The sequence below is a fragment of the Brassica napus genome, chromosome A4, assembly GCF_020379485.1.
Source record: "Brassica napus cultivar Da-Ae chromosome A4, Da-Ae, whole genome shotgun sequence".
NCBI classification, from domain to species: Eukaryota; Viridiplantae; Streptophyta; class Magnoliopsida; order Brassicales; family Brassicaceae; genus Brassica; species Brassica napus.
The window spans coordinates 10,604,059-10,626,606 of NC_063437.1; the positions used below are offsets into that span (position 1 = coordinate 10,604,059).

At 36.0% G+C, this 22,548-nt stretch overlaps 9 protein-coding genes and 1 non-coding gene across 10 annotated transcripts; 5 read left to right on the forward strand and 5 right to left on the reverse strand.

Annotated features, from left to right (window-relative positions):
• The first annotated feature begins 2,725 nt into the window (after window positions 1-2,725).
• LOC106449660 (F-box/kelch-repeat protein At3g27150-like) lies at window positions 2,726-5,090 on the forward strand. The gene has a single exon (XM_048777497.1). The coding sequence runs from the start codon at window positions 3,678-3,680 to the stop codon at window positions 4,950-4,952; it is 1,275 nt and encodes a 424-aa protein (XP_048633454.1). The 5' UTR covers window positions 2,726-3,677; the 3' UTR covers window positions 4,953-5,090.
• Window positions 5,091-6,123: 1,033 nt separating this feature from the next.
• On the reverse strand, window positions 6,124-7,550 carry LOC106389505 (putative fasciclin-like arabinogalactan protein 20). The gene has a single exon (XM_013829768.3). It carries the CDS (start codon window positions 7,465-7,467, stop codon window positions 6,355-6,357), a length of 1,113 nt encoding a protein of 370 aa, XP_013685222.2. The 5' UTR covers window positions 7,468-7,550; the 3' UTR covers window positions 6,124-6,354.
• A 309-nt stretch (window positions 7,551-7,859) lies between these two features.
• TRNAL-AAG lies at window positions 7,860-7,940 on the forward strand. Its single transcript has one exon. It is a non-coding gene; the product is annotated as a tRNA-Leu (tRNA).
• A 125-nt stretch (window positions 7,941-8,065) lies between these two features.
• Window positions 8,066-9,230, forward strand: LOC106446223 (50S ribosomal protein L27, chloroplastic). The gene is made up of 3 exons (XM_013887927.3): window positions 8,066-8,447; window positions 8,701-8,802; window positions 8,879-9,230. The coding sequence occupies exons 1-3, from the start codon at window positions 8,145-8,147 to the stop codon at window positions 9,068-9,070; spliced, it is 597 nt and encodes a 198-aa protein (XP_013743381.1). The 5' UTR covers window positions 8,066-8,144; the 3' UTR covers window positions 9,071-9,230.
• A 540-nt stretch (window positions 9,231-9,770) lies between these two features.
• BNAA04G10720D lies at window positions 9,771-10,515 on the reverse strand. The gene has a single exon (XM_013891390.3). The coding sequence runs from the start codon at window positions 10,113-10,115 to the stop codon at window positions 9,909-9,911; it is 207 nt and encodes a 68-aa protein (XP_013746844.1). The 5' UTR covers window positions 10,116-10,515; the 3' UTR covers window positions 9,771-9,908.
• Window positions 10,516-11,416: 901 nt separating this feature from the next.
• LOC106446221 lies at window positions 11,417-12,648 on the reverse strand. Its single transcript, XM_048777499.1, has one exon. It carries the CDS (start codon window positions 12,469-12,471, stop codon window positions 12,262-12,264), a length of 210 nt encoding a protein of 69 aa, XP_048633456.1. The 5' UTR covers window positions 12,472-12,648; the 3' UTR covers window positions 11,417-12,261.
• A 1,216-nt stretch (window positions 12,649-13,864) lies between these two features.
• LOC106448352 (cyclin-D-binding Myb-like transcription factor 1) lies at window positions 13,865-16,228 on the reverse strand. Its single transcript, XM_022718084.2, has one exon. The coding sequence runs from the start codon at window positions 16,131-16,133 to the stop codon at window positions 14,058-14,060; it is 2,076 nt and encodes a 691-aa protein (XP_022573805.2). The 5' UTR covers window positions 16,134-16,228; the 3' UTR covers window positions 13,865-14,057.
• A 159-nt stretch (window positions 16,229-16,387) lies between these two features.
• On the forward strand, window positions 16,388-17,641 carry LOC106449656 (transcription factor TCP6-like). Its single transcript, XM_013891389.3, has one exon. The coding sequence runs from the start codon at window positions 16,770-16,772 to the stop codon at window positions 17,409-17,411; it is 642 nt and encodes a 213-aa protein (XP_013746843.2). The 5' UTR covers window positions 16,388-16,769; the 3' UTR covers window positions 17,412-17,641.
• A 1,624-nt stretch (window positions 17,642-19,265) lies between these two features.
• Window positions 19,266-21,178, forward strand: LOC106446217 (omega-hydroxypalmitate O-feruloyl transferase). The gene is made up of 4 exons (XM_048777498.1): window positions 19,266-19,398; window positions 19,498-19,813; window positions 19,904-20,079; window positions 20,163-21,178. Exons 1-4 carry the CDS (start codon window positions 19,396-19,398, stop codon window positions 21,033-21,035), a joined length of 1,368 nt encoding a protein of 455 aa, XP_048633455.1. The 5' UTR covers window positions 19,266-19,395; the 3' UTR covers window positions 21,036-21,178.
• Window positions 21,179-21,233: 55 nt separating this feature from the next.
• LOC106449655 lies at window positions 21,234-22,511 on the reverse strand. Its single transcript, XM_013891388.3, has 2 exons — window positions 21,843-22,511; window positions 21,234-21,750 (listed from the first exon to the last, which is right to left on the reverse strand). Exons 1-2 carry the CDS (start codon window positions 22,030-22,032, stop codon window positions 21,404-21,406), a joined length of 537 nt encoding a protein of 178 aa, XP_013746842.1. The 5' UTR covers window positions 22,033-22,511; the 3' UTR covers window positions 21,234-21,403.
• Window positions 22,512-22,548: the final 37 nt, after the last annotated feature.

The following is a 22,548-nucleotide window of genomic DNA, read 5'->3' on the forward strand; positions in this document are numbered from 1 at the left end:
ATTCTCAAACAATTAACAAAAAATTAGTCAAACCTGCAAAGAGTCACTAATTAGTAGTTTTATGATGTATGGGAAAATCTTAAACAAACTAACACACGTTTAGTAAAAAACTCTAGAGAATTTATTACTTTGATTTATGGTAGAAGGTTGAATAACCATATTGCATTACTATGGTAAGAAAATTAAACAAAAGATAATAATTATGGTAGAAAATTCAAAACAGATATACTATAAATATATATCTGAGTAACTGAGTCAAGATTTCATATGTATCTTTTCATCTAACAATATATAATTGGGACTAAAGTGTGACTTCAATAAAGCATTTTCTGTAAGCTATTAAGGTACACATGCAAATTTTATAATAAACGTAATCACTAATTATAATAGTTCATACTCAGATTTATGTCCTCGGTGGCCGAGATGAGAATGATAAACACCTCACTTGTGGAGAAAGTTATGATGAGACCACAAAGTCTTGGGAGTTGATACCTGACATGTTAAAAGACATGACATTCCTTACGCCTTCCCAATCTCCGCCTCTTATAGCTGTGGTTGATGACAATCTATACATGTTGGAGACATCTTTGAACGAGCTTCGCGTATATGATATAAACACAAATATTTGGAAGAAACTTGGTGTTGTCCCTGTGAGCGCAAACACTACCTTTGGTTGGGGGACTGCGTTTAAATCGATGGAAGATAGACTTCTGGTTGTTGGAACTTCTAACTCTTGGCATATGAAAGCAGTAGTCTACTCATGCCGTCCTTCTCCAGACGTGGAAGAGCAGCATTGGGAAGAATTAAAATATTGGTGCAGTGGTGCTGAGCTCTCACAGTTTATTCATAACTGCTGTGTGATGTTTGCTTAAAGTTGTTTCCGAGGCAAACTTGTTTCTTATATGTGCTTTCAATAATTTTGTGGCTATTTGGACGCCCGAAACAATTAAAATTGTGGTTTTATGTTGTTTTTGTTTTCTGAATTATAGTTTTGCATTTGGGATACAAATGTTGTTCTTTTCGTTTATTTTAAGTGCATATGTTTGTGCAAAAAAACATGGGGAAATTACATGTTTACCACTTTCATGGTACCACTTTTCATTTTTACCACCACAAAGGAGACATTTTCAAAAATACATTCTTCATTAAGTGGCAAAAGACTCTTATGCCCTTGTTATTTATATATATAATAAATCATTATTTAAACTAAAAAAATAAAAAAATAAAAAATAATAAAAAATAATAAAAAATAATAAAAAATAATAAAAAAATAAAAAAAAATAACAAAAATAAAAATAAAAAAAATAAAAAAAAATATAATATTTTTGAATTATACGTTTCAAATTCGAACTTTTTTATACATTTTTTTTTGAAATTTTTTTTTCGAATTTTTTTTTTCAAATTTCTTTTTGAAAAACCAAAATTATGTTTGAAAATATTTTTAAAATTTTTTTTTATATTTTTAAGTATTTATTTATATATTTATTAGAATCCTAAATTTCACATTCCAAAAACCCTACCCCACCCCTCAACTCTAAACCCTAAGTCTAGATTAGTTAATCCTAGGGTATAATTGTCTTTTACCCTTCATTAAAAGTGAGGGTAAAAGTGGTTAGTGTAAACATGCAAAGTGGTACTATGAATGTGCTATTTGTAGCAATTTCCCAAAAAACAAGGATTAATGTTGTCTATGTAATGCTTATTAAATTTTATTGTTTTGTTTTTCCCCTCTTTAGCCATTAATGTCACCTAATCATGTTATTTTTAAATCTCTATCATATTTCAGTTTTTTTTCCAAACATTTAGGTTTACAAAATTATATATCACATTGAAATCATATCTAATTTTTACTTGCTTGGTTTGGATAACTAGAATTTTCAGGTTATTTGGTTCTTAACCATAAACAATGGTTGTATTTTTTTTAAATAAAATTGCCTAGTTTATTTTACATGGTTAGACGATGGATTTACTAAAAACATAGATTGTACTAATTTAATGTTGGTAACAAAATTATTATATTTTATGTGAACCCAAATTGTATTATTTACACAGAGAAATTGCAAAATAATGGAGTTATAAATAATTAAAAATAAGAAAGCAACAGTTATGACAAAAAAAATTATTTTTCTATAAATAATGATAAGAAAAATGTTGTTATTTTTATAATATTATTCATCAGTTCGATATTAGTGGCTTGATCCCCGTAACTAGTTACAAGATAATCCCAATTTGAAAATCCATGGTCAACGATTTGACTTCACTATATATTGTTTCTTTGAAGCCGTTTTAAGGAACTATTTGAAGCTATAGGGGCATCAGATTTTTCTTCGTAGAAGTGAAAATTGTGAGCTACTTAAAAGGGTATCTGAGAAGCCGCAAAATATCTATTGCATTATAATAAAAAAATACTTTTTTATAAGCTAAGAGTAACTAAATACAGTTTGGTTTGAATCAGGTTAATCATAGGGTGTTAAATTAATACTTGACTTTCTATTTCTAAAGTTTATGTGTTACATATACAAATCGACTTTGATCGAAGTAAAAAATAGACAAAGTGACTTTCATTATAATGGGAACGTAATCTTTTAATTTGAAATGTAACCTTTTTATTTCACAAGTATTAAATTTGTTAGTTCTTTATTAATGCATACATACATTTTAAAATTGCAATGAATTAAAATAAGTAAGCTAATTGAAAGCCAAAAATATTCAAAAAAAATATTTCTGTCAAAGTGATAAATATTCTCAAACAATTAACAAAAAATTAGTCAAACCTGAAAAAAGTCACTAATTAGTAATTTTATGATGTATGGGACAAACTTAAACAAACTAACACACATTTAGTCAAAATCTCTAGAGAATTTATTACTTTGATTTATGGTAGAAGGTTGAATAACCATATTGCATTACTATGGTAAGAAAATTAAACAAAAGATAATAATTATGGTAAAAAATTCAAAACAGATATACTATAAATATATATCTGAATAACTAAGTCAAGATTCCATATGTATCTTTTCATCTAACAATATATAATTGGGAGTAAAGTGTGAGTTCAATAAAGCATTTTCTGTAAGCTATTAAGGTACACATGCAAATTTTATAATAAACGTAATCACTAATTATAATAGTTCATACTCAGATTTTTATACTGTATCACCATCAATCATAAAATATATCTATCTTTGTCATAATATGCCTTGTTTTGAAATTATATTTTATTAATTTACATTAAATAATACATATTCCAATTTTCATATTTTCTAAGTTCTCTAAATAGTAAAAAGTGTAATCATAAAAAGCCTGCAATTATATGTTTTTAGAACTGTGATTTTCCATTTCTATCGTGTTAATAAATTTAAGATCGCATTTATTCTTTTGTTTTTTTATATTAGCTCTCGCAATTGTTTAAAATAATGATATAAGTTTTTTTTACTCTCTTGAAGTATCAATTTCTGAATACATCTGAAGTTTACAAAAGCATTAACTAATAATTTTAAAAAAAAAATTATTGACTTCAAATTAGTTAATGCAATTTTGGATCTCTTTGATTTTCCAGTTTACATTTAAAAAAAGACAATTTCCTGTTTATTTTGAATAAATACTGGGAGTTCTAAATCTTAATTTTTTTAATTATATTTAGTAAAATTGTTTAGTCAGTTTTTTGCAACTAAGTGATGTTACTCAAAGTATTATTTTGGAATTTACAGGAAATGATGTCAAAAGATATGGCTAAAATAAATCGAGATATGCTAATGCTAAGGGATGATGAGGCTCCTAAAGTTGGAGCTAGCTTGAGCCAATCTAAACGAACGAAGATTTCAATTGTTGGCATTAAACCCAACATACCTGACCTGAATGTGAAACCTTGTTATGATTCCGATGAAGAAGAAAAAGGAGAAATTACAAAAATATTTCAGAATCTTGCAGGTTTAAAATCTCATGATGGATGTTATGTTCATCATAAGCTTTTGTACAAGCTTGAGGTCGAGATCTTTGCTCGTCTTCCATGCTTCGAATACTGGAAACTGCAGTTTCTTAACAAGAAACTTTTGCAGTTGTTAAAAAGTGGTGAAATTTTCAGGGTGAGACAAGAAAAGAGACTTGTGAAACCCTACGTGATTTTGCATTCAGGGGTTGGATCAAATTGGGAAATGTTTGATAAGGATTTTAAAACCTTTTGGAGACTTCCTAAAGTTCATTCTTCTGACTATTGCTTTTTCCACACCGATAAGGAAACAATATGTGTGGGTACCCATCTAATTGTCATTGGAAGAGCAATAGAGGGAATTGTGGTGTTTCGCTACGAGTTAGAGAATCACAAGTGGTTCAAAGGTCCTTCAATGATCACACCGAGGGTCATGTACGGTTCTGCTAGCCATGGAAAAACCGCATTCTTTGCAGGAGGCATTCAAAAGGATGACAATGGGAACCCTATTGTTGTGCGAACTGTAGAAAAGTATAATGCTGATGCACAAAGTTGGACTATAATTAATGGAATGCATAAAGCAAGGAAGTTCAGCTCAGGATGTTTCTTGCGTGGAAAATTTTATGTCCTCGGTGGCCGAGATGAGAATGATAAACACCTCACTTGTGGAGAAAGTTATGATGAGACCACAAAGTCTTGGGAGTTGATACCTGACATGTTAAAAGACATGACGTTCCATACGCCTTCCCAATCTCCGCCTCTTATAGCTGTGGTTGATGACAATCTATACATATTGGAGACATTTTTGAACGAGCTTCGCGTATATGATATAAACACAAATATTTGGAAGAAACTTGGTGTTGTCCCTGTGAGCGCAAACACTACCTTTGGATGGGGGACTGCGTTTAAATCGATGGGAGATAGACTTCTGGTTGTTGGAACTTCTCACTCTTGGCATATGAAAGCAGTAGTCTACTCATGCCGTCCTTCTCCAGAGTGGAAGAGCAGCATTGGGAAGAATTAAAATATTAGTGCAGTGGTGCTGAGCTCTCACAGTTTATTCATAACTGCTGTGTGATATTTGCTTAAAGTTGTTTCCGAGGCAAACTTGTTTCGTATTTATGCTTTCAATAATTTTGTGGCTATTTGGACGCCCGAAACAATTAAAATTGTGGTTTTATGTTGTTTTTGTTTTCTGAATTTTAGTTTTGCATTTGGGATACAAATGTTGTTCTTTTTTCGTTTATTTTAAGTGCATATGTTTGTGCAAAAAAACATGGGGAAATTACTTGTTTACCACTTTCATGGTACCACTTTTTATTTTTACCACCACAAATGAGACATTTTCAAAAGTACATTCTTCATTAAGTGGCAAAAGACTCTTATGCCCTTGTTATTTATATATATAATAAATCATTATTTAAATTAAAAAATTAAAAAATAAAAAATAATAAAAAATAATAAAAAAATAATAAAAAATAACATAAACAAAAATAAAATAAAAATAAAAAAATATATATAATATTTTTGAATTATACTTTTTCAAATTCGAACTTTTTTATACATTTTTTTTTTGAAATTTTTTACCTAGATTATTCTTAAGATATCTACTTGTATGTTTATACCCCTTGTTCACGCAGTTGTATAAACTCAAACGATCAATATGACAATAATACATACTTTTATATACCAGTAATTATCATATATTGCTCTTATTCAATTTTCACTTAGTTATTGGACACGTTAGTATCGACCATAATTCTAAATTCAGAGGGGATTTTGAGATCCATCACATCACTGTGGACAAGGTAATATCATGTCCATGTGATTATTATCATATTTGGTGTGTGCGTGTGTGTGGTATTCTGTAATGTGAGATGTACATTATCTTTAACTGCATGCAGCAACCCGAGAACAACGTCTAACTGAGATCATTGGAAATGATTTGGAAGGCACGACGCACCGACTTTATACAATAGAAAACAACAAACCTGGTTCATCTTTTGCTCCTGATTCAATTAATTGAGATCTTGAGATGTATATTCTATAATAAGAACTTCTATTGGTTCAGACTCTCAATATTTTGCATCTGGATCGAATTTTTGGGCCTATAAATGAAGTTTGTAGTGCAGAGAATAACATTGAATAGTGAAGCAATGGTAAATATTGAAATCATTATTAATATTCAAACTTCCTCAACTTCAAAGGTCTTTTCTTTTTACTCAAAAAAAATATCCAAATTGGTTTTGCTGAAATCTAAGCAATCATTTGTGTTTTCCTCAGACTGAAAAAAGAAGAACAGTGATGTCTCATCTATGATGTCACATTCACACCCAAAGCGTCTCTTAAGATCAGAAACTTTTTACTCATTATTAATATTCATTAAACGAATCATCTGAAGATCATCTGAAAATGCATTAAACGAATCAGTGAAGACCATAGTCACCTAACTCAGTAGAGAACTCACGATGAACATCATCATCTTCTTCTTCTTCTTCTTCTTCTCCACCGTTTAGCTCTGAGATTGACTCTCCCACTTTAGCCTGGCTTGCTTGCGGTGCAATCATTTGGTTAACTCCATGAACAACAATCCATTCGTTGGCGTACAGATCGGGAAAGATGAGTGGGACTCCATTGAGAAGAAGAAAATCACCAGACCAAGAAAGCTCAATCTCATAACCTTTGAGAGCAGCTTGCAAGATGGATCCTTCCCACGCAAGTTTCTCAAGATCTTTCCACGAGAGAAGCCGCTTGATGACATGTCCCCTGAAGATAGTAGCGTAATCGGAGAAGTTGCTGACGGAAAACGCTTCGTCGATGGGAGCGAAGACTGTGAGCTTCGTGTCGTTCCCAGGAGAGATCTCGAGCTGTAGAGCGAGAAACGTAGCCATGATCACGAAACCTCTCGAAAGTAACAAACTCGAAGCCGACTCGAAGATGTTGAAGCAATTAACCGGTTTAGACTTAACCGGTGAGCTAGGGGCTGAGCTAGGGATAGGAATCGGAATCGAATCGATTGATTCAGCAGGAGATGAGATAGTGTTTGCGATCGATGGTGGAGTAATGATCGGCGGTGAGAAAAACTCGTCGGAACTGTAAATCACGACGTAACCGTCGTCGAAGAGAGGCGAATCTTGGACTAGGACGCCGTTGATCGAAAGATTCACTCGGCCAGATCGCGATGAGTTCGTGACGGTTAGAGAGGAATTAGATCTGAGAGTGGGGAGTTTCGCGCCGTGAGGAAGGTTCGTTAGGGTTTCTCCGGGGAGCCTCGTCGGAGAGAGGTGGTACTTGATCGAGAGAAGCGAAGGCTGTCCAGAGGCGGAGAAAGCTTGATCGGAAGGAGCGAAGATGGTGAGTTCTTGCCAATCATCTAGGCGCAGATCTTTGTCGGCGATCTTTAGAGTGAGTCCCATGGAGAAGTAGCCGGAATCGCAGAGGACTTCGACGGCGGCGGAGATAGATGTCAGAGAAGCATCGGAAACTGAAACGAGATAGAGAGATAGGAGAAAGAAGGAACTCAGAAGCTTCGACGCCATTGATGCCGTTCTTTGAGCTCGATCTCTCTCACTCTATCTTGTTCAAGAAATTATTGTTTCACAGAAAAGCCGTTGCAGGGGAGTCCATCCTGTAAGGGGCGGGAAATATGTGGGCTTAGTTACTGGGCTTTCTTCTTTTGGGCCCATTTTATGTACGATAATCTTAAGAAACTCCTTTTGAGAAATTGTCAACTAATGATGCTCTGAACCAATAGGAGCCCAATAAGTTTTGGCTTGGGTAAAAAACAAAAAAGTTAATGTGTAGTTTCTTTCCTTTTTTCTAATCTTTTTCGCTTGTCTAATCTAATGTATATCTTCTCATACGTTCTAAACTTCAAACACTAATTGAACTTTATGATATAACAAATAGTTTGGATTTCCAAAACAACAAAGTTGATATGGCCGAGTTGGTCTAAGGCGCCAGATTAAGGTTCTGGTCCGAAAGGGCGTGGGTTCAAATCCCACTGTCAACATCTATTTTTATTTAATTTTTCGTTTTTACATGCTGACGTCGTATACTCTCACCTTATCATCTAAAGTTTTAGCATCATGGGACCCGCATTATTCGATGACGTGGAATTTTATTGGTCACTGAGACGAAACGATAAGGAGCCGAGGCAAGAGGGTTCAGTCTTCTTCTTCATCCTCACAAAAAAAAACCCTAACGTCTGTTAGCAATGGCGATTGCAACATCCATGAGTTTGAATCTAATTGGAGCATTCAAAGGCCTATCCCTCTCTTCAACCTCGTCTTTCCTAAGAGGCGATTTGAATCTAAACCCAAAAACCTCCTTCACTGTGACACTCCCTTTGGAAAAACTCCAAGCTCCGGTTCCATTGACGATTGAATCTGCGCACAAGAAAGGAGCCGGTAGTACTAAGAACGGTCGTGATTCTCCGGGACAAAGACTCGGCGTCAAGATTTACGGTGACCAAGTCGCTAAACCAGGGGCCATCATCGTTCGTCAACGTGGCACTAAGGTAACTCTGAGAACACGAAAGTTTAGAACTTTATAAGATCTTATTGCAGATTATTCATGGGTTTTGGCTTGTGTTTAGGAATCAACTATCTTTTTTTTTTGAGGAGATTGATTCTTGAAATGATATTCTAGAACTCGAAACTGCAGAATCTAGAAGCTCTTATCTTGTAGGATTATGCTTGTGTTTGTGTTTGTGTTTGTGTTTGTGTTTGAAGAGCAATATTGATTCATTGGAATGATGTTTTGTAATGCAGTTCCATGCTGGAAAGAACGTTGGGATTGGTAAAGATCATACCATCTTCTCTTTAATCGATGGGTTAGTCAAGTTCGAGAAGTTTGGTCCCGACAGGAAGAAGGTAAGTCTATGATCATTGTCCATTAGGTGTCTTAATCTTCTTTGGTTTCAAAAATAGGAATGTTTTCTGTTTGCAGATTAGTGTGTACCCAAGGGAAATTGTGCCAGAGAATCCCAACAGTTACAGGGCAAGAAAGAGAGAAGCTTTTAGAGTGCAAAGGGAGAAGAAGAAGGCCAGACGCGAGAACTACACTTACACACTTCCTACCCCTGAGCTTGTTCTTGCATCTGCTGCGGTCGATGATGAGGAAACCAATGCCGATTGCTGAAAATCAAATGTGAAGCTTTCTTTAATGTTTAGTCTTTGTTTATGATCATTTTCCCTTTGCTAATTTACAAAGAGGCTTTGTTTCAAAGGTCCAAGAGTTGTTGTATGTGTCCAACTCAAACCTCGCTTTTGTCAAATTGAGTTTAAGCCTTCGGATTTTATCCAACCCGAGCCACCACGAGGGTAATCTTATTGATTATTGTTCATTAGCCAAACCATTTCTAGCAAAGTTATATTGTTAAAGTAAACAATGCTGAGCCATTGATAATTTAAACCTTAAAAGGATGAGAGATAGGTGTTTGATGAATTAAGATTCCTGACCAAATCATACGAAAATTAGTTGAATTTCTTCCAATCTAAGGAGCTAAAAAATTTATGGGCCTTTTTAGACCAAAATTAAAGGGATTTAAGCCCTTTACAATGGATTCAATTACTGTTCCTTCAGTTTTTTTTTATATTGAATGTTAAATTTTTCGAACTCAAAATTTATTTTTTACATCAAATTGTTCGATCATTTTTGTTTAGTTTACATAAATCATATCCATCTTTATTCTATCATATGGATCATTTGTGTTATCCTTAAGCCATGTTTCCCCAGCTTAAGCTCGGAATTTTCTCACAAATACACAGATATGGCTTACATATATTGAATAACACTAAAGAAAATTTGGTCATAACTTTAATATCTTTTGACAAAAAAAAACTTTAATATCTTTAGATCAGTAATTAAAAGAAGGAACAAAGAAAGAAGTAAGACAAGTCATAAAACAAAGCTTTACTACTAAACCCATCTAGCACAAACAAAGGCTAGCACATGAGTGTAATATTTTGAGCTAAAGCTAAGCATAAACATGGACGTTGAGAACGACTAGGAAGAGGATGAGAAAGAGACCGTAAAGAACGGTGTGGACGAAAATAGAAGCTACCGTTGTCTTCATGTTCATGAAACCTACCGGAGATTCTTTCCCAGGAAACTGCAGTATCAGTCCCGGCGATAGAAACGCGAATAGAGCCGAAGCTATCAATGGTGCTGCCCAATCATGCATATCTTCGTAAAACGATTAAAGGACCAATTGAGCAAGTAACCAGAGAAAGAGAGTAAGAAGAAGAAAGTGGAAACTTGGTTGTGGAATAATTGAGAGAATGGGAGGTTTCAACGTGAAGAGAATGAGAATCCAATAAAGTCTATTTCTTTTTCATTTAAAGGAAGAGAGAGAGTTTGTGGTATGGTTGCTTTAGTGGAGTTATCTTAGCAAGGAGCCAAGCAATACAATTGAGATAAGGGCGTTTACTTCTTTATTGTCACGAGTTATATGACTTACGACCACATAGTAACGCAAAAAAGACCAGACAAACTCACATGAATAATGATTTTAATCGTAGAGAAACGGTTCTATCATTTCATCGCATTCAAGTCTTATGATATTCACATGAACCGGGACCTTCTTGTTGTGATCAATAAATGTTACACGCCAATTTTTGAAATTCAATTTGGAGGAGTTTCGTTATACACATATGACATGACATGTAATCTTGTGTTTATGAAATTTATTTGAAAGACAAAAAAACTAGTAGCGGATGAGATGTAATGGGTCTACCACTCGCTAATAACATTTATCTTCTTTTTCGATTTGACATATATATTCTTTTAAAATTAGTAATAATTAATTTGATTGGTGTATTTCATCTTAAAATGATTCCTTATATTGACATAACACAAAACGTGTAAAATTATTATATCTACCCCCATCTTAATCTTTTGTGCGTATATTAAATTAACCTATAACTTGGGTTAGAAAAAAAAAAACATATCGAACAATATATATCTTTTTCTTAGTGCATGGAGTACGCGTTTACACTTGGAGATGTCCCTACAGGCTCCTCCTGCACAGCACACCAAGTAGCAATCTTATTAATTTTATTAGAATCTTATCACATTTTTTTCATAAATTCAGATTAGAATTTAATTTAGTGTTAATTATCTCAGTAACCAATTTTGTGTTATGGGTCAGCTTTATAATCTGAAACATATAAACAACTCTACTGGTCAGCTTTTTATTTTTCTTTTTTGTTACACCATTTACCTTTTAATTTTCAAGTAAAAATTTTAGGAAAACATAAACTTTTACAATTTGTCTTTATAAAATCTGTAAGTCAGAAAACCTTCTCCCACCAAGTATAATGAAAAAGAGATTCTACGTTTTTATCACACATACGAGACTATTCTAAATTTTCGAAAATTTAAAATAAATGTAAAAAAAAGGAAAAGTAATCTTTTTTTTTTGTCATCAAAGTGGCCTTAGCTCAGCACTTACACTTTACTTCATTCTGTCTTTTGACTCTTTTCTCTCTCATTCACAAGTCCCACCACCGCTTTATCGAAAAAGGCAAGGCGTTCGTCACCTTTTGCGTTTTTCTACTTTCATCCGGAAATGGCGGATTGGGCTCCGGTTCTCGTCGGAGTTGTACTGTTCGTATTGCTCTCTCCCGGTCTCCTCTTCTCGTTGCCTGGTCATCACCGGACGCTAGATTTCGGCGGAATGAAAACCAACGGAAAAGCAATCGCCGTCCACACACTCATCTTCTTCGCTGCTTACACGATCTTGATCCTCGCTGTCAATCTCCACATCACCACCGGCTGATTTAGGTTTTCCGGCGAAATAAAGGTAACCCCCTTATTGGATCTGGGGGAGTTTCAAGAATCTTCTTAGATTTGGATCTCTGTTTTTTTAGAGCTTTTACTTTTTATTTACAGACATAAACTTGTTGTGTTGTACTGAAAATGTATTATGTTATTAGTCGTTAAGCTTGTAACATTGCGATTAATATAAATGAAAATTGAACCTTTTTGGATCCGTATGAGTAAAGAGAATCAAAGATTAATGAAAAAAAAGTTGTGGAAACAATCAAAATACAAAATGTTTTAGACCAGTTGATGTTGTTTGAGTCATGATTGAGTAACGCGAGCTCGTAAATGTTTTATACCAAATAAAGTCTGAACCTTTGTAATTAAAGGTTATAAATTGAATTTGGGAAAATACAAAATTACAGATTCTTTATTTGCATACAACCATTTTTTTTAGTCACCCTGCTTGAAACACTATGAGCCCAAGAATCAGAGATTAGCAAAATAAGTAGATGAAAAAGGCAAACTTTGAATACAGAGAAGCTCGCCTTTGTTATACTAGAAGATCAGAAATGGATGTGAATTTGTATGGCTATGACCAAGATAGTGAGTATACAGAAGTAAATAATGGCGTGGACCAAAATCGAAATGCCGCTTGTGCTCATGTTACCAAACTCCATCACTCTTGTCCTTGCCGGTAGCTGAAAGAGCAATCCTGGTGAGAGTAGGATGAACAGAGCCACTGCTACAATCACTGGTCCCCAGTCTGCACTCATATCTCCAGTTATCTTCTCTCTACTATGATAGGTGTTTATTGTGTAATAGGTTCTTGTTCTTGCAGATGAAGTAAGATGTGGGATTAAAGCTTGTGATGGTTTTATGTAGAGTTATGGGTTTCTTGGTGGCTAAGGAGAGGAACTGGTTTTAGATGCTAAGCTTTGGTAAGGCTACAAAGGAAAGGTATTGTATTCTTTAAATGGTTTTTTTGCCTCTTTTGTCTTTTTTAGTTGTTTATACTCTTTCTTTATTCTTAAATTTTCAATCAGTTGCTTCTTTTATGGTTTCTGTTTTCTATTCTCAATGACAAATTGACAACTGCTTTACAGATCGTTCTTGGTACGTGTTTTTTGCTTTTGTTAAAGAATTGCTAAACAAAAAAAAGTAAATGAATGTGTAAAAGATGATTTAACCATTTTTTTTTCATTTTCAAGGGTCTACTTTTTCTTCATAGGTTTAGATTCAAGTTTTTTCTGGTCAGCATAGAGGAGACTGTTGGACCAGCGAGACTAAGCAGGACTGAATATGGTAGTTTGGTAAGAAATATTGGCTCTGATGATGAACAATGTGAAACTCCTTGCTTGCTTTCATGTTAGGCTATATGTTTATAATAACCGATTGGAACTAAATTATACATAAAAAGATGATCATCGCTTTACTTTCTTAAGTTTCTTTTCTTTCTTGATATATGGTTTAACTCTCTTTTTCGCTTCCAATATTTAAATATTTTTTTAGCGTCTCAGGCATGGACTTATTGGTGATGAATATCAAGAACCAAAGAGGACCCTATATTTCAAATGCCCTAAGATATTTCGGCATCTCGGATATGTGTGTCGATCTCAACGTGAAGCAAAGAGTCTGTGTTTGTGTTCTGTAGTAGGAGTTTCTTGACTTGAACGCTTTGCATCAGTGTATATCTTTGTTGGTTTGGTGTTGGACCTTCCCTGGGAGTTCGACCCAATAAGAGCATGTTCTTGCTATTAGCCTCGTGTCCAAGCTCGGCCTCCACCTGACCTCTGAGAGGAATCCGCTTTATAAAATGATCACGATCTCGGTTCACTGAGTCTGCTGATGCACGTGTCACATTCTAAAAGGCAGAGGTCAGCTACAAGAATCATGATTGGCTGGCAACTAACTGCATACGAGCCTCTGCTACATGCTCTAGACTAAACCTAGTCTGTTTCTAAAGAGCTTTAGTACGAACTACTTTGATCCACTTCTCTCTTACAACGGTCGGCAAGGTTACTCCAACCTCAGGACCTTGTAACCTGTAGATAGCATTTGAGCTAGAAGAAGCATTCTAATATAGAAGACGATTAGCTCTATTCCAAGCCAAGTAAAGTACTAGTAATCGAAACTCATATGTCCTTTTACTGCTGAACTCTTACGACATATCTAGAACAAAAATAATTTATGGACAACCACTAGATTCTTATGATTGATAGACATTAATGCACAAAGAAAAAAAAGAGAAGCAAAGAGAATCACGATCCAAAACCTTAACATAGTTTTTCAAGCTCACAAACATAACTTGACCTTAAAGTAGAACACAAAAAGGAACAGATAAAACTATTACTAGACATGATTAATCTTCAGGATCAAAAGGTCTGTTGTCAAAATCTTCTCTGTCTTCAGCTATGTCAGGGCAATACCTTTGAGACAAAATCTCAACTTGTTCCGCAAACGTTTTGCTTCCAGGTATTCCGATATGATTCGCCATCTGGTTCCACCGACTCCTACAAACATCTCCATCTCTATTATCCAACAGATTATCCCAATCCACGTCGTCCACGCAAGCAGCATCCAGATTCGTAAGCTCGTCCAAGAGCCTATAGTCATCCACGTTAGCCCATATCCCCTTTGCCACCATCGGTGACGTCAACTGATCATACCATTTCATGCAGCAGACGGCATGATCCCTTGTTCCGAGCTCGTCGCTTATGGCCATCCAAGGGATGTTATCTCTCAGCATCCCATGTTTCGAGTGCTTCTCTTTGAACACTTTAATCCTAAGGTCTTTGTTGACAAGATCAAAGAGGCTTTGGTACTCCTTCATGGACCAGTGTCCTCTCTTCTTGGACGCCAATCTAATCCTCCTCCAAGCGTCTTTCACATGGTTCCTGTGTTTCCCCATGGCATCCGCGAGAACTTTCCAGTCGTTGCCACGTTTCTTTTGGTGCTGTACAACGAGTTCCAAATCCTCTTTGGTCCAAACTCCTTTAGATCCTTCTTCAAATAAGGTATGTGCGCGATAGTAGACACCAGTGTATGGCCTCCAAGGCAAAGCAGTGGCTATCTCTTTCCAGCAGCCTCTGACTTGTTTGTGTGCCTTGCAGTTCATAACCATGTTAATCCCTTCGTCTCCTAAAGCATGGTTATCAACGTATTCCAATACAGATTTCTTGATCAGCTCGTCTTCTTCCTCTGTAAAACGCTTACCCCTCACCAGATCAACTTTTTCTTCTTCTTCTTCTTCATCGCTTTCTTCAGAGTCAGCAGGAAAAACTTCAACTTGGTCAGAAAAGTTTACCTTTTTAGCGCTTTTAGGTGATGGGGTGGTCAGAACTTCACCACTCTTACTACCCTTTTGCTTCTTCTTCCTTTTTTCCTTGTTTACTTCAGCCTCTGGATCTTCACTTTGCTTCTTCTTCTTCTTCTTCTTACTTTTCTTCTTTGCAATTTCCGGAGAGTTCAAGTCGTTTTCTTCAGCCTCAGTTTGTGTCTTATCTGCATCCTCCGTAGAGTCTTTGTGGTTTCCATCAACCTCTGGAGCTTCATTTTGCTTCTTCTTCATTTTCTTCTTTGAAGACTTGTTCAAGTCAGCCTCTGAATTCTCAGTTTCTCTCTTCTCTGCATCTTCAGTAGAGTCCTTGTTGTCTTCTTCAACCTCAGGGTCATCACAATGCTTCTTCTTCCTTTTCTTCTTAGACTTGTTCAAGTCAGCCTCTGGATCCTCAGTTTGTGCCTTCTCTGCATCTTCAGTAGAGTCCTTGTTGCCTTCTTCAACCTCTAGATCATCCGTTTGCTTCTTCTTCCTTTTCTTCTTAGACTTCTTCGAGTCAGCCTCTGGATCCTCAGTTTGTGCGTCCTTGTTGCCTCCTTCAACCTCTGGATCATCAATTTGCTTATTCTTTCTCTTCTTCTTTGGATCTTTGGCAGATTTCTTCAAGCCAGCCTCTGGATTCTCAGTGTGTATCTGATTAGCGTCTTTAGTGCAGTCATTGTTGTTAACTTCAACCTCTGAAACCTCTCTTTGCATCTTCTCCTTACTTTTCTTTTTCGAGCTGTTTTCTGAATCAGCAATTGTTTTCTTCTTCTTAGTCTTAGGCGTGTGTGCTGTATCTCCCAGATCATCAGCATCATCAACACGCTTTCTCTTTCCCTTATCTCTCTTACCATCATCATCATCAGTGGTGGCCAGTGCTTTCTCAGTGACTCCTATCTCCTCATCACCACCAGATACCTTCTTGTGCTTCTTCGATTTCTTTCCACCATCATCAGAATCAGAATCAGGTTTTTCAACACTTGCTTTCTTCTTCATAGAGTTGGGCTCTGCGAGGGTTCCTTGAGATTGAACCGCAACCTTACTCGTCGTCGTCCTCTCTTCATCCGTGTCAGACTCCGGCGAGTCCAACTTGAAGAAATTCGCCGACATAACCATTTCAATTCGCCCTGACCTTCGAATCGAATTTAGGGATTGAGAAAAGCAAAACTAAGAACAAACGCGAGACGCTTCCAGGTGCGGCTTCTGTGATAGAGAGAAGAGTAAGGGTTTATTTTGATTTGAGATTGGGCCCTCCAAGACGTGGGCTTACGTCAAAGGCCCAATAATACTTTATTTTCCGAGACGCCGCCTGTTTAGATAATTCTTGTTTCACACTGATGAGTTACTAAGCATGTTTACGGGTGATTTGTGGCTTGAGAACCATTACTAGTACTGCATCTACTGACCCTGTCTACTTCTGCTGTTTTTCTTACTTCCACTCTTCTTAAAGGAAGGAGTAGTACACGCTGCTGATGCGCCTAACCTCAATACAAGTTTAGTTTAGATACCATCAGATGATCTAAATACCGTTTAAATAAATCGTGCGTTCTTGTTGAATTTTTATTGTGTTTGTTTTTGTAAAGCGAGTGTTGAAAAAAGCAAGCTTAAAAATAAAATAAATTGTTAACTTTAGCCGCTTTTAACTAGGTCAAAAAGGTTTTACTCCCCACCTTGAATATCTGCGGGACTCGCGAGAGGAGAGGAGAGGAAATAAAAAACAAGTTTAGTAATTTTATTTTACTTTCTGTCAACATGGATCCTAATCTCTTAAACCCTTCAGAGACAGAAACAGAGGTTAAGAAGGTTCTCAACAACACTGTAGAAGGAAAGAGGAAGTGGAAACAGAAGGGGAAGCAAGGGCGTGAGATTCAGACCAAATCGAGAAAAGATCGACACCTTAAAGTGGAAGGACGCGGTGGAAGAGTTAGGTTGCCTCCTCTGTGTGCTGCCAGGATTTTTCAACTGACTCGAGAGTTAGGTCACAAAACCGACGGCGAGACTCTCCAGTGGCTTCTCCGCCACGCTGAGCCGTCGATTATCTCCGCCACCGACTCCGTTTCTCAACCTCCTCCTCACGCCGTCGATTTGAACCTAGACGGAGGTTCAAGGTCCCAACTTGCAAATGGGTTTTGGAGAAATGAGACTGGGTTTGGTATTGTTGGAGCCAATCCTACAGGAGGAGGATTTGATTTGAACTGTGGAATTGGGTTTCTTGGGTTTGATTTCAATGGCTCTTCAGACATGGGTTTTGAGAACAATCAAATGCCTCAAGTTGGGGTTTTGAATCCGCGGATTTATCAGCAAATGGGTCAAGAACAAGCTAAGGTGCTTCAGCATCATTATCATCATCCACATGAAGCTCAGCAAGAGAACGCAGACAAACAAGGGTCTTAAAGCTTGAACCTTTAGTGGTTCTCTTTACTTAGATATGCATATATAGTTTGTGAGATGTCTGAGATATATGCTTTTGGTGGAATCTCAAGCTTAGTCTAGCTTTTAGGGTATGCATTTTGTGGCAAAATGTGCTTATTTTATAGCTTAGTTTGCTTAAACTCTCTCTAATCAATGGCTTTGATGTACTTAATCACGTTATAAAGTTACTAAGTAGGTTTTGCTCCTTAAAAGTGCACTGAATTGAGGCTTATCTGCATAATCGATCACTTTGTTTGTTGATTGAATTTGGTTGCACAAAGGGAAGTTTTCGAAATCAGGTCATAACTTGAATAGAAATTTTAAGTTACCGGGTATGATTGGGAGTCAAGATAAGTTTGGTTGGCTTCATCTTGTTTGAAAGAGTTTGCCTTGAGGCTGAGTTGCTTAATGAGTCTCTCTGATGATTGTTCTTTTTTTTTGTATTCTGTTAACGGCCACAAACAATGAAATGGCCCTCAAATGCAATCAAGAACTAATCTGAAACAACAGCAAATTCAAAATGATTAATTTCTTAGTGGTGGGTGGTAAGTACTACAATCGAATATTCATTAAAAAACTGAGCAAATTACAAATGTGAAAATATTATAACTTTGAATAGTCCTTTGAATATTAAAAGTGAATTTTAAAAATGAATTATCTATTGATACCCGCTTGCACTTGGTGTTTGTTTTGGAGATCTTATTACCCAACTATAAACTGAAAGTTCAACATTCACATGCATTGTATGTTTAAGCTTTGATCTTTCCGGTTATATATGTGGATAAAGAACCTCTTTTGCAGCTTTATGGGATAAATCTGCAGTGAATACGTTGGCTTCTATTACAAGAAAATTACAACTTTGAAGAAAATTGGTCAACAATGAATACGTTGGCTTCAATTAATATGAAAGAGAGAGAGAGATGCGTTTTCACTTGGCGGTGGGAGATGTGTGATTCTCTGATCTGGTCCCTACTTCTTGATTCATTCGGTAACCTAAACCTTCTACAGCCAAGAAGATACTAATAAGGAAGAAAACTACTTAATTATAACAACTAGTACATTAAAATGGAAAAAAAATTATTTATTCGTCTCACGACTTTTAAGTTTTAACTAAAAACAAGTCGTCGAATAACTCAAATAAATTACATTTGGAAACTTTCTATATTTTACATGCTTTCTAGAAATCTACGACATTTTAAATTTAAATAATGGCATAGTACTAATTGAAAACAAATCATATATGTCTAATAGAACATTCTTACGTTTTGGATACTCTATATGATGCAACAATTTCAATTTTTTGTCCGGGTATTTGAGTCTTGCGGTGTCAAGATCGCATTCCTCAAGCGTACAAGTTATGTTAAGATTTAAGAACCGTACGTTGTTTGATACATTCAAGTTGAAAAAACTGCTAAAAACTTTTATTTTTCTTGAAAAACGTGAAATTTTGTGTAGTGTGGTTACAGTTTTCTTAGTGAAAGAGAATATGCATGCATGATATCATCTACCTGAATACTTTTAGTATGAAACATAGTAAAGAGAGAAAGAAAACCGAGGAAGTCATCCAAAAATTGGGAGGCCTACTCTCAACTACCAAAATAACACATTAGTGTTTGTTGTGTTAGGTCGTTTATTCAGTCACCTAACCCTAACTAAATGAAATACGTTAAAACTCAAATATATATAAAAATAAAGAAATACTATTAGTCAATAAGACTCTTTATTTTTTTAACAACTAAAAAAATCTATCGTGCAATCAAGACCGTCCATGTATATTCTCTCTTTCACATTATTCTCAAGTTTTTCCCTAAAGACGAGAAGATTTTTTATGAGCTTGCGGGTCCCTTAATAATACTCATCAATTTCCCCATATATATCTCATGAGTCATGAGTTCGACTTCATAACATTCAACTCGACCTCATATCATTCAACACCAATTACTACTTTCTCTATTCGGATCAAAAAATGGTTTGTGTTATTGCTTCTCATCATGTTCTTGTTTTAGTTTCACAAAGTCTTCAAAGATCTTTCCATATTCATAACTCTTCTTTTATGTTTGTACATCAGGTTGCGGAAAACAACAACAAGGAAGTGACACTCTCTGCCTCAGTGGAGAAAAACAACATGAAAGAACCAAACATTCATCTCGAGGTTCTTCAAAAGGAACCAGCTGCTTTGGTCAAACCCGAATCCGAGACACCAAAGGGTCTTTACTTCTTGTCCAATCTTGACCAGAACATCGCCGTGATCGTCCGTACAATCTACTGTTTCAAATCTGAGGAGAGAGGGAACGAGGAAGCAGTACAAGTGATCAAGAAAGCCCTGAGTCAAGTACTTGTTCATTACTATCCTCTTGCTGAACGCCTCACCATAAGTCCTGAAGGTACTTGATTGATGAAACAATTAATGTTTCGGTCTCTATAACTCAGACAAACAACATTAATTAACATGTACTTAATGGTATGAACTTCAGGTAAACTCACTGTGGACTGTACTGAAGAAGGAGTTGTGTTTGTGGAAGCTGAAGCAAACTGTAAGATGGATGAGATTGGTGACATCACCAAACCAGACCCTGAAACATTAGGGAAACTTGTCTATGATGTTGTAGAAGCCAAGAATATTCTTGAAGTCCCTCCTGTTACTGCTCAGGTTTAACTCTACTTTTCTTCCTCCTCAAGCAATCTTCTTGTTGTTTAATATGAGATCTAATTCGTTTAGGGTTTTTATTATAGGTGACTAAATTCAAGTGTGGAGGGTTTGTTCTTGGACTATGTATGAACCATTGTATGTTCGACGGTATTGGAGCTATGGAGTTCGTTAACTCATGGGGTCAAGCCGCTAGAGGCTTACCATTAACAACTCCTCCTTTCTCGGACAGAACCATTCTCACCGCTAGAAACCCTCCAAAGATCGAGAACCTTCACCAAGAATTCGAAGAGATCGAAGATAAGTCGAACATCAACTCTCTTTACAGCAAAGAGCCAACTCTCCATAGATCCTTCTGCTTTGATCCCGAGAAAATCAAGAAACTTAAGCTCCAAGCAACAGAGAACAGTGAATCTCTCCTAGGTAACTCCTGCACGACTTTCGAAGCTTTGTCTGCGTTTGTGTGGAGAGCAAGAACCAAGTCGCTGAAGATGTTGAATGATCAGAAAACGAAGCTTCTCTTCGCCGTCGACGGTAGAGCCAAGTTTGAGCCTCCACTTCCCAAAGGGTATTTTGGGAATGGAATTGTTCTCACAAACTCGATCTGTGAAGCTGGAGAGCTAACCGAGAAACCGTTGAGTTTCGCTGTTGGATTGGTAAGAGAGGCGATTAAGATGGTAACTGATGGATACATGAGATCTGCCATTGATTACTTTGAAGTAACAAGAGCGAGACCATCTCTTTCTTCGACTCTTCTGATCACTACATGGTCGAGATTAGGTTTTCACACCACAGACTTCGGTTGGGGAGAACCGGTTTTGTCCGGTCCAGTGGCTTTGCCTGAGAAAGAAGTGACTCTGTTCTTGTCTCATGGAGAAGAGAGGAGAAGCATCAATGTGCTTCTTGGTCTTCCTGCTTCAGCTATGGATGTGTTTCAAGAACTGTTTTTACAGATATGATGTTGAACACAAAAGACAAAAGAAGAAAAATATCTGGCAATTATTGTCATAAACTATTTGTTTTCTCTGTTTTTTATTTTAGTTTTTGATTTCTGCTGAATTATTATTATTATTATTATTATTATTGTTATCTTCGTCTTGAACTTGTTTGTATCCTGAATAAAAAATTTAAACCAGAAATTTATATAACTCCAACTATATTGTAATTTAATTTATATCATTACTTGATTTGTTTCTGGAATGTTGAGTTTATAGTACAAACGAACACTATATATAAATAAAATGTATAAACAAAGTCTAAAGATAAAGAACAGAGAACAAGAAGACAACAGAGTTCTTGTAGAAGCAAAACAATGATAGAAATTCCATTACTTGCCACACAAGTCAATATTCTTCTCAAACGGTCTGAAATTCAAAGCGGTAAATCCATAGACACAAAGATTAGACATCTTGGAGTCAAACACGACCTGATCCGTTGTAGTTTTGTAGCCAGGAACGTTGCAGGACTCCGAGGAGCTACTGATCAAGCTTGCCTGACAAGAAGCCATTAGAGAATCTTTGTCGTCTTCTGCTGCGCAAGAAACGCCTTCCACAGATGTTATGTCTAGCTTGTAGAGTCCAAGCTCGTCCGTAGTTCGGTTTGCAGAGAACGTTAGCATCTCTCTAGTTCTTGAAGAAGCTGCCTTAAATCTGCAGATTATACTCACTTCAACACCTGTTTTTTTTTTGGTTCAGTTAAAACAAAAAGTGAGAGACATTTCAACTTGGATTTAAACTATTATGAGAAAATTTTATTGGAATCCTTACCGGGCATGAAGTAGCTGTGTTTGGAGAAACTGTTGTTAAAGCAGACGTCGCAATAAACAAGACCCATTACAGTGATGTTTGCTGTTGGTATGGATGAGGACTGTCCTAGAGACAGAGAGTTTAAGGACAGAAGTTGCAGAAGCAACAGTAGCATTATCAGTTTCTTTTCCATGTCCACAAGCTTCAACATTTTTTCATCTTTGGATAAACACTTGTTTAGAGATGAGGTTCTTTTTGTTTATGTGGTTGATGGAAGAAACAAACAAAGATTGTGCTAAGAGGTAAAAGACAAAAGGAGAAACAAAAGATTAGACAAGAAAAGACAGAAACTCCATTGAAACAAAGTTTCAATTTTATCAGTCAAAAAAAAAACAAAGTTTCAGTTTTATTGTCTTCTATATTCAGAAAACTAAAAAGTCCTGTATGGACAAAAAGATGGGTAGAGAAAGAAGCTTTTTGAGTGAAGGTTATACATGAATAGGGTGAATAAAGTGAGAGGTTGGTTATGTGCTTCTTACATTTACTGAGCTCTCAAGCTTTCTCTTTTAAGGGTTTCTGTATATGAATCTCCAAGAAATTGGCTAAATCTGGAAAAGAGAGTGGAGAAGGTAAAGCCACTTGTGTTGTGTGTATATATGTATGGACCATTTATCAAGTTATCTATCATAAACACCACGGAAGTGGTCAGAAGAAATTGCTATTTATA

Coding starts and splice junctions, on each gene's coding strand:
- LOC106448352 (XM_022718084.2), bottom strand. CDS start 16,133: ATGGTTATGTCGGCGAATTTCTTCAAGTTGGACTCGCCGGAGTCTGAC.
- BNAA04G10720D (XM_013891390.3), bottom strand. CDS start 10,115: ATGCATGATTGGGCAGCACCATTGATAGCTTCGGCTCTATTCGCGTTT.
- LOC106449660 (XM_048777497.1), top strand. CDS start 3,678: ATGTTACTCAAAGTATTATTTTGGAATTTACAGGAAATGATGTCAAAA.
- LOC106389505 (XM_013829768.3), bottom strand. CDS start 7,467: ATGGCGTCGAAGCTTCTGAGTTCCTTCTTTCTCCTATCTCTCTATCTC.
- LOC106446221 (XM_048777499.1), bottom strand. CDS start 12,471: ATGAGTGCAGACTGGGGACCAGTGATTGTAGCAGTGGCTCTGTTCATC.
- LOC106446223 (XM_013887927.3), top strand. CDS start 8,145: ATGGCGATTGCAACATCCATGAGTTTGAATCTAATTGGAGCATTCAAA. Junction 8,448..8,700: donor TTCGTCAACGTGGCACTAAG/GTAACTCTGAGA, acceptor TTTGTAATGCAG/TTCCATGCTGGAAAGAACGT. Junction 8,803..8,878: donor TTGGTCCCGACAGGAAGAAG/GTAAGTCTATGA, acceptor TTCTGTTTGCAG/ATTAGTGTGTACCCAAGGGA.
- LOC106449655 (XM_013891388.3), bottom strand. CDS start 22,032: ATGTTGAAGCTTGTGGACATGGAAAAGAAACTGATAATGCTACTGTTG. Junction 21,751..21,842: donor ACACAGCTACTTCATGCCCG/GTAAGGATTCCA, acceptor AAAAAAAAACAG/GTGTTGAAGTGAGTATAATC.
- LOC106449656 (XM_013891389.3), top strand. CDS start 16,770: ATGGATCCTAATCTCTTAAACCCTTCAGAGACAGAAACAGAGGTTAAG.
- LOC106446217 (XM_048777498.1), top strand. Junction 19,814..19,903: donor CCTCACCATAAGTCCTGAAG/GTACTTGATTGA, acceptor TATGAACTTCAG/GTAAACTCACTGTGGACTGT. Junction 20,080..20,162: donor TCCCTCCTGTTACTGCTCAG/GTTTAACTCTAC, acceptor TTTTTATTATAG/GTGACTAAATTCAAGTGTGG.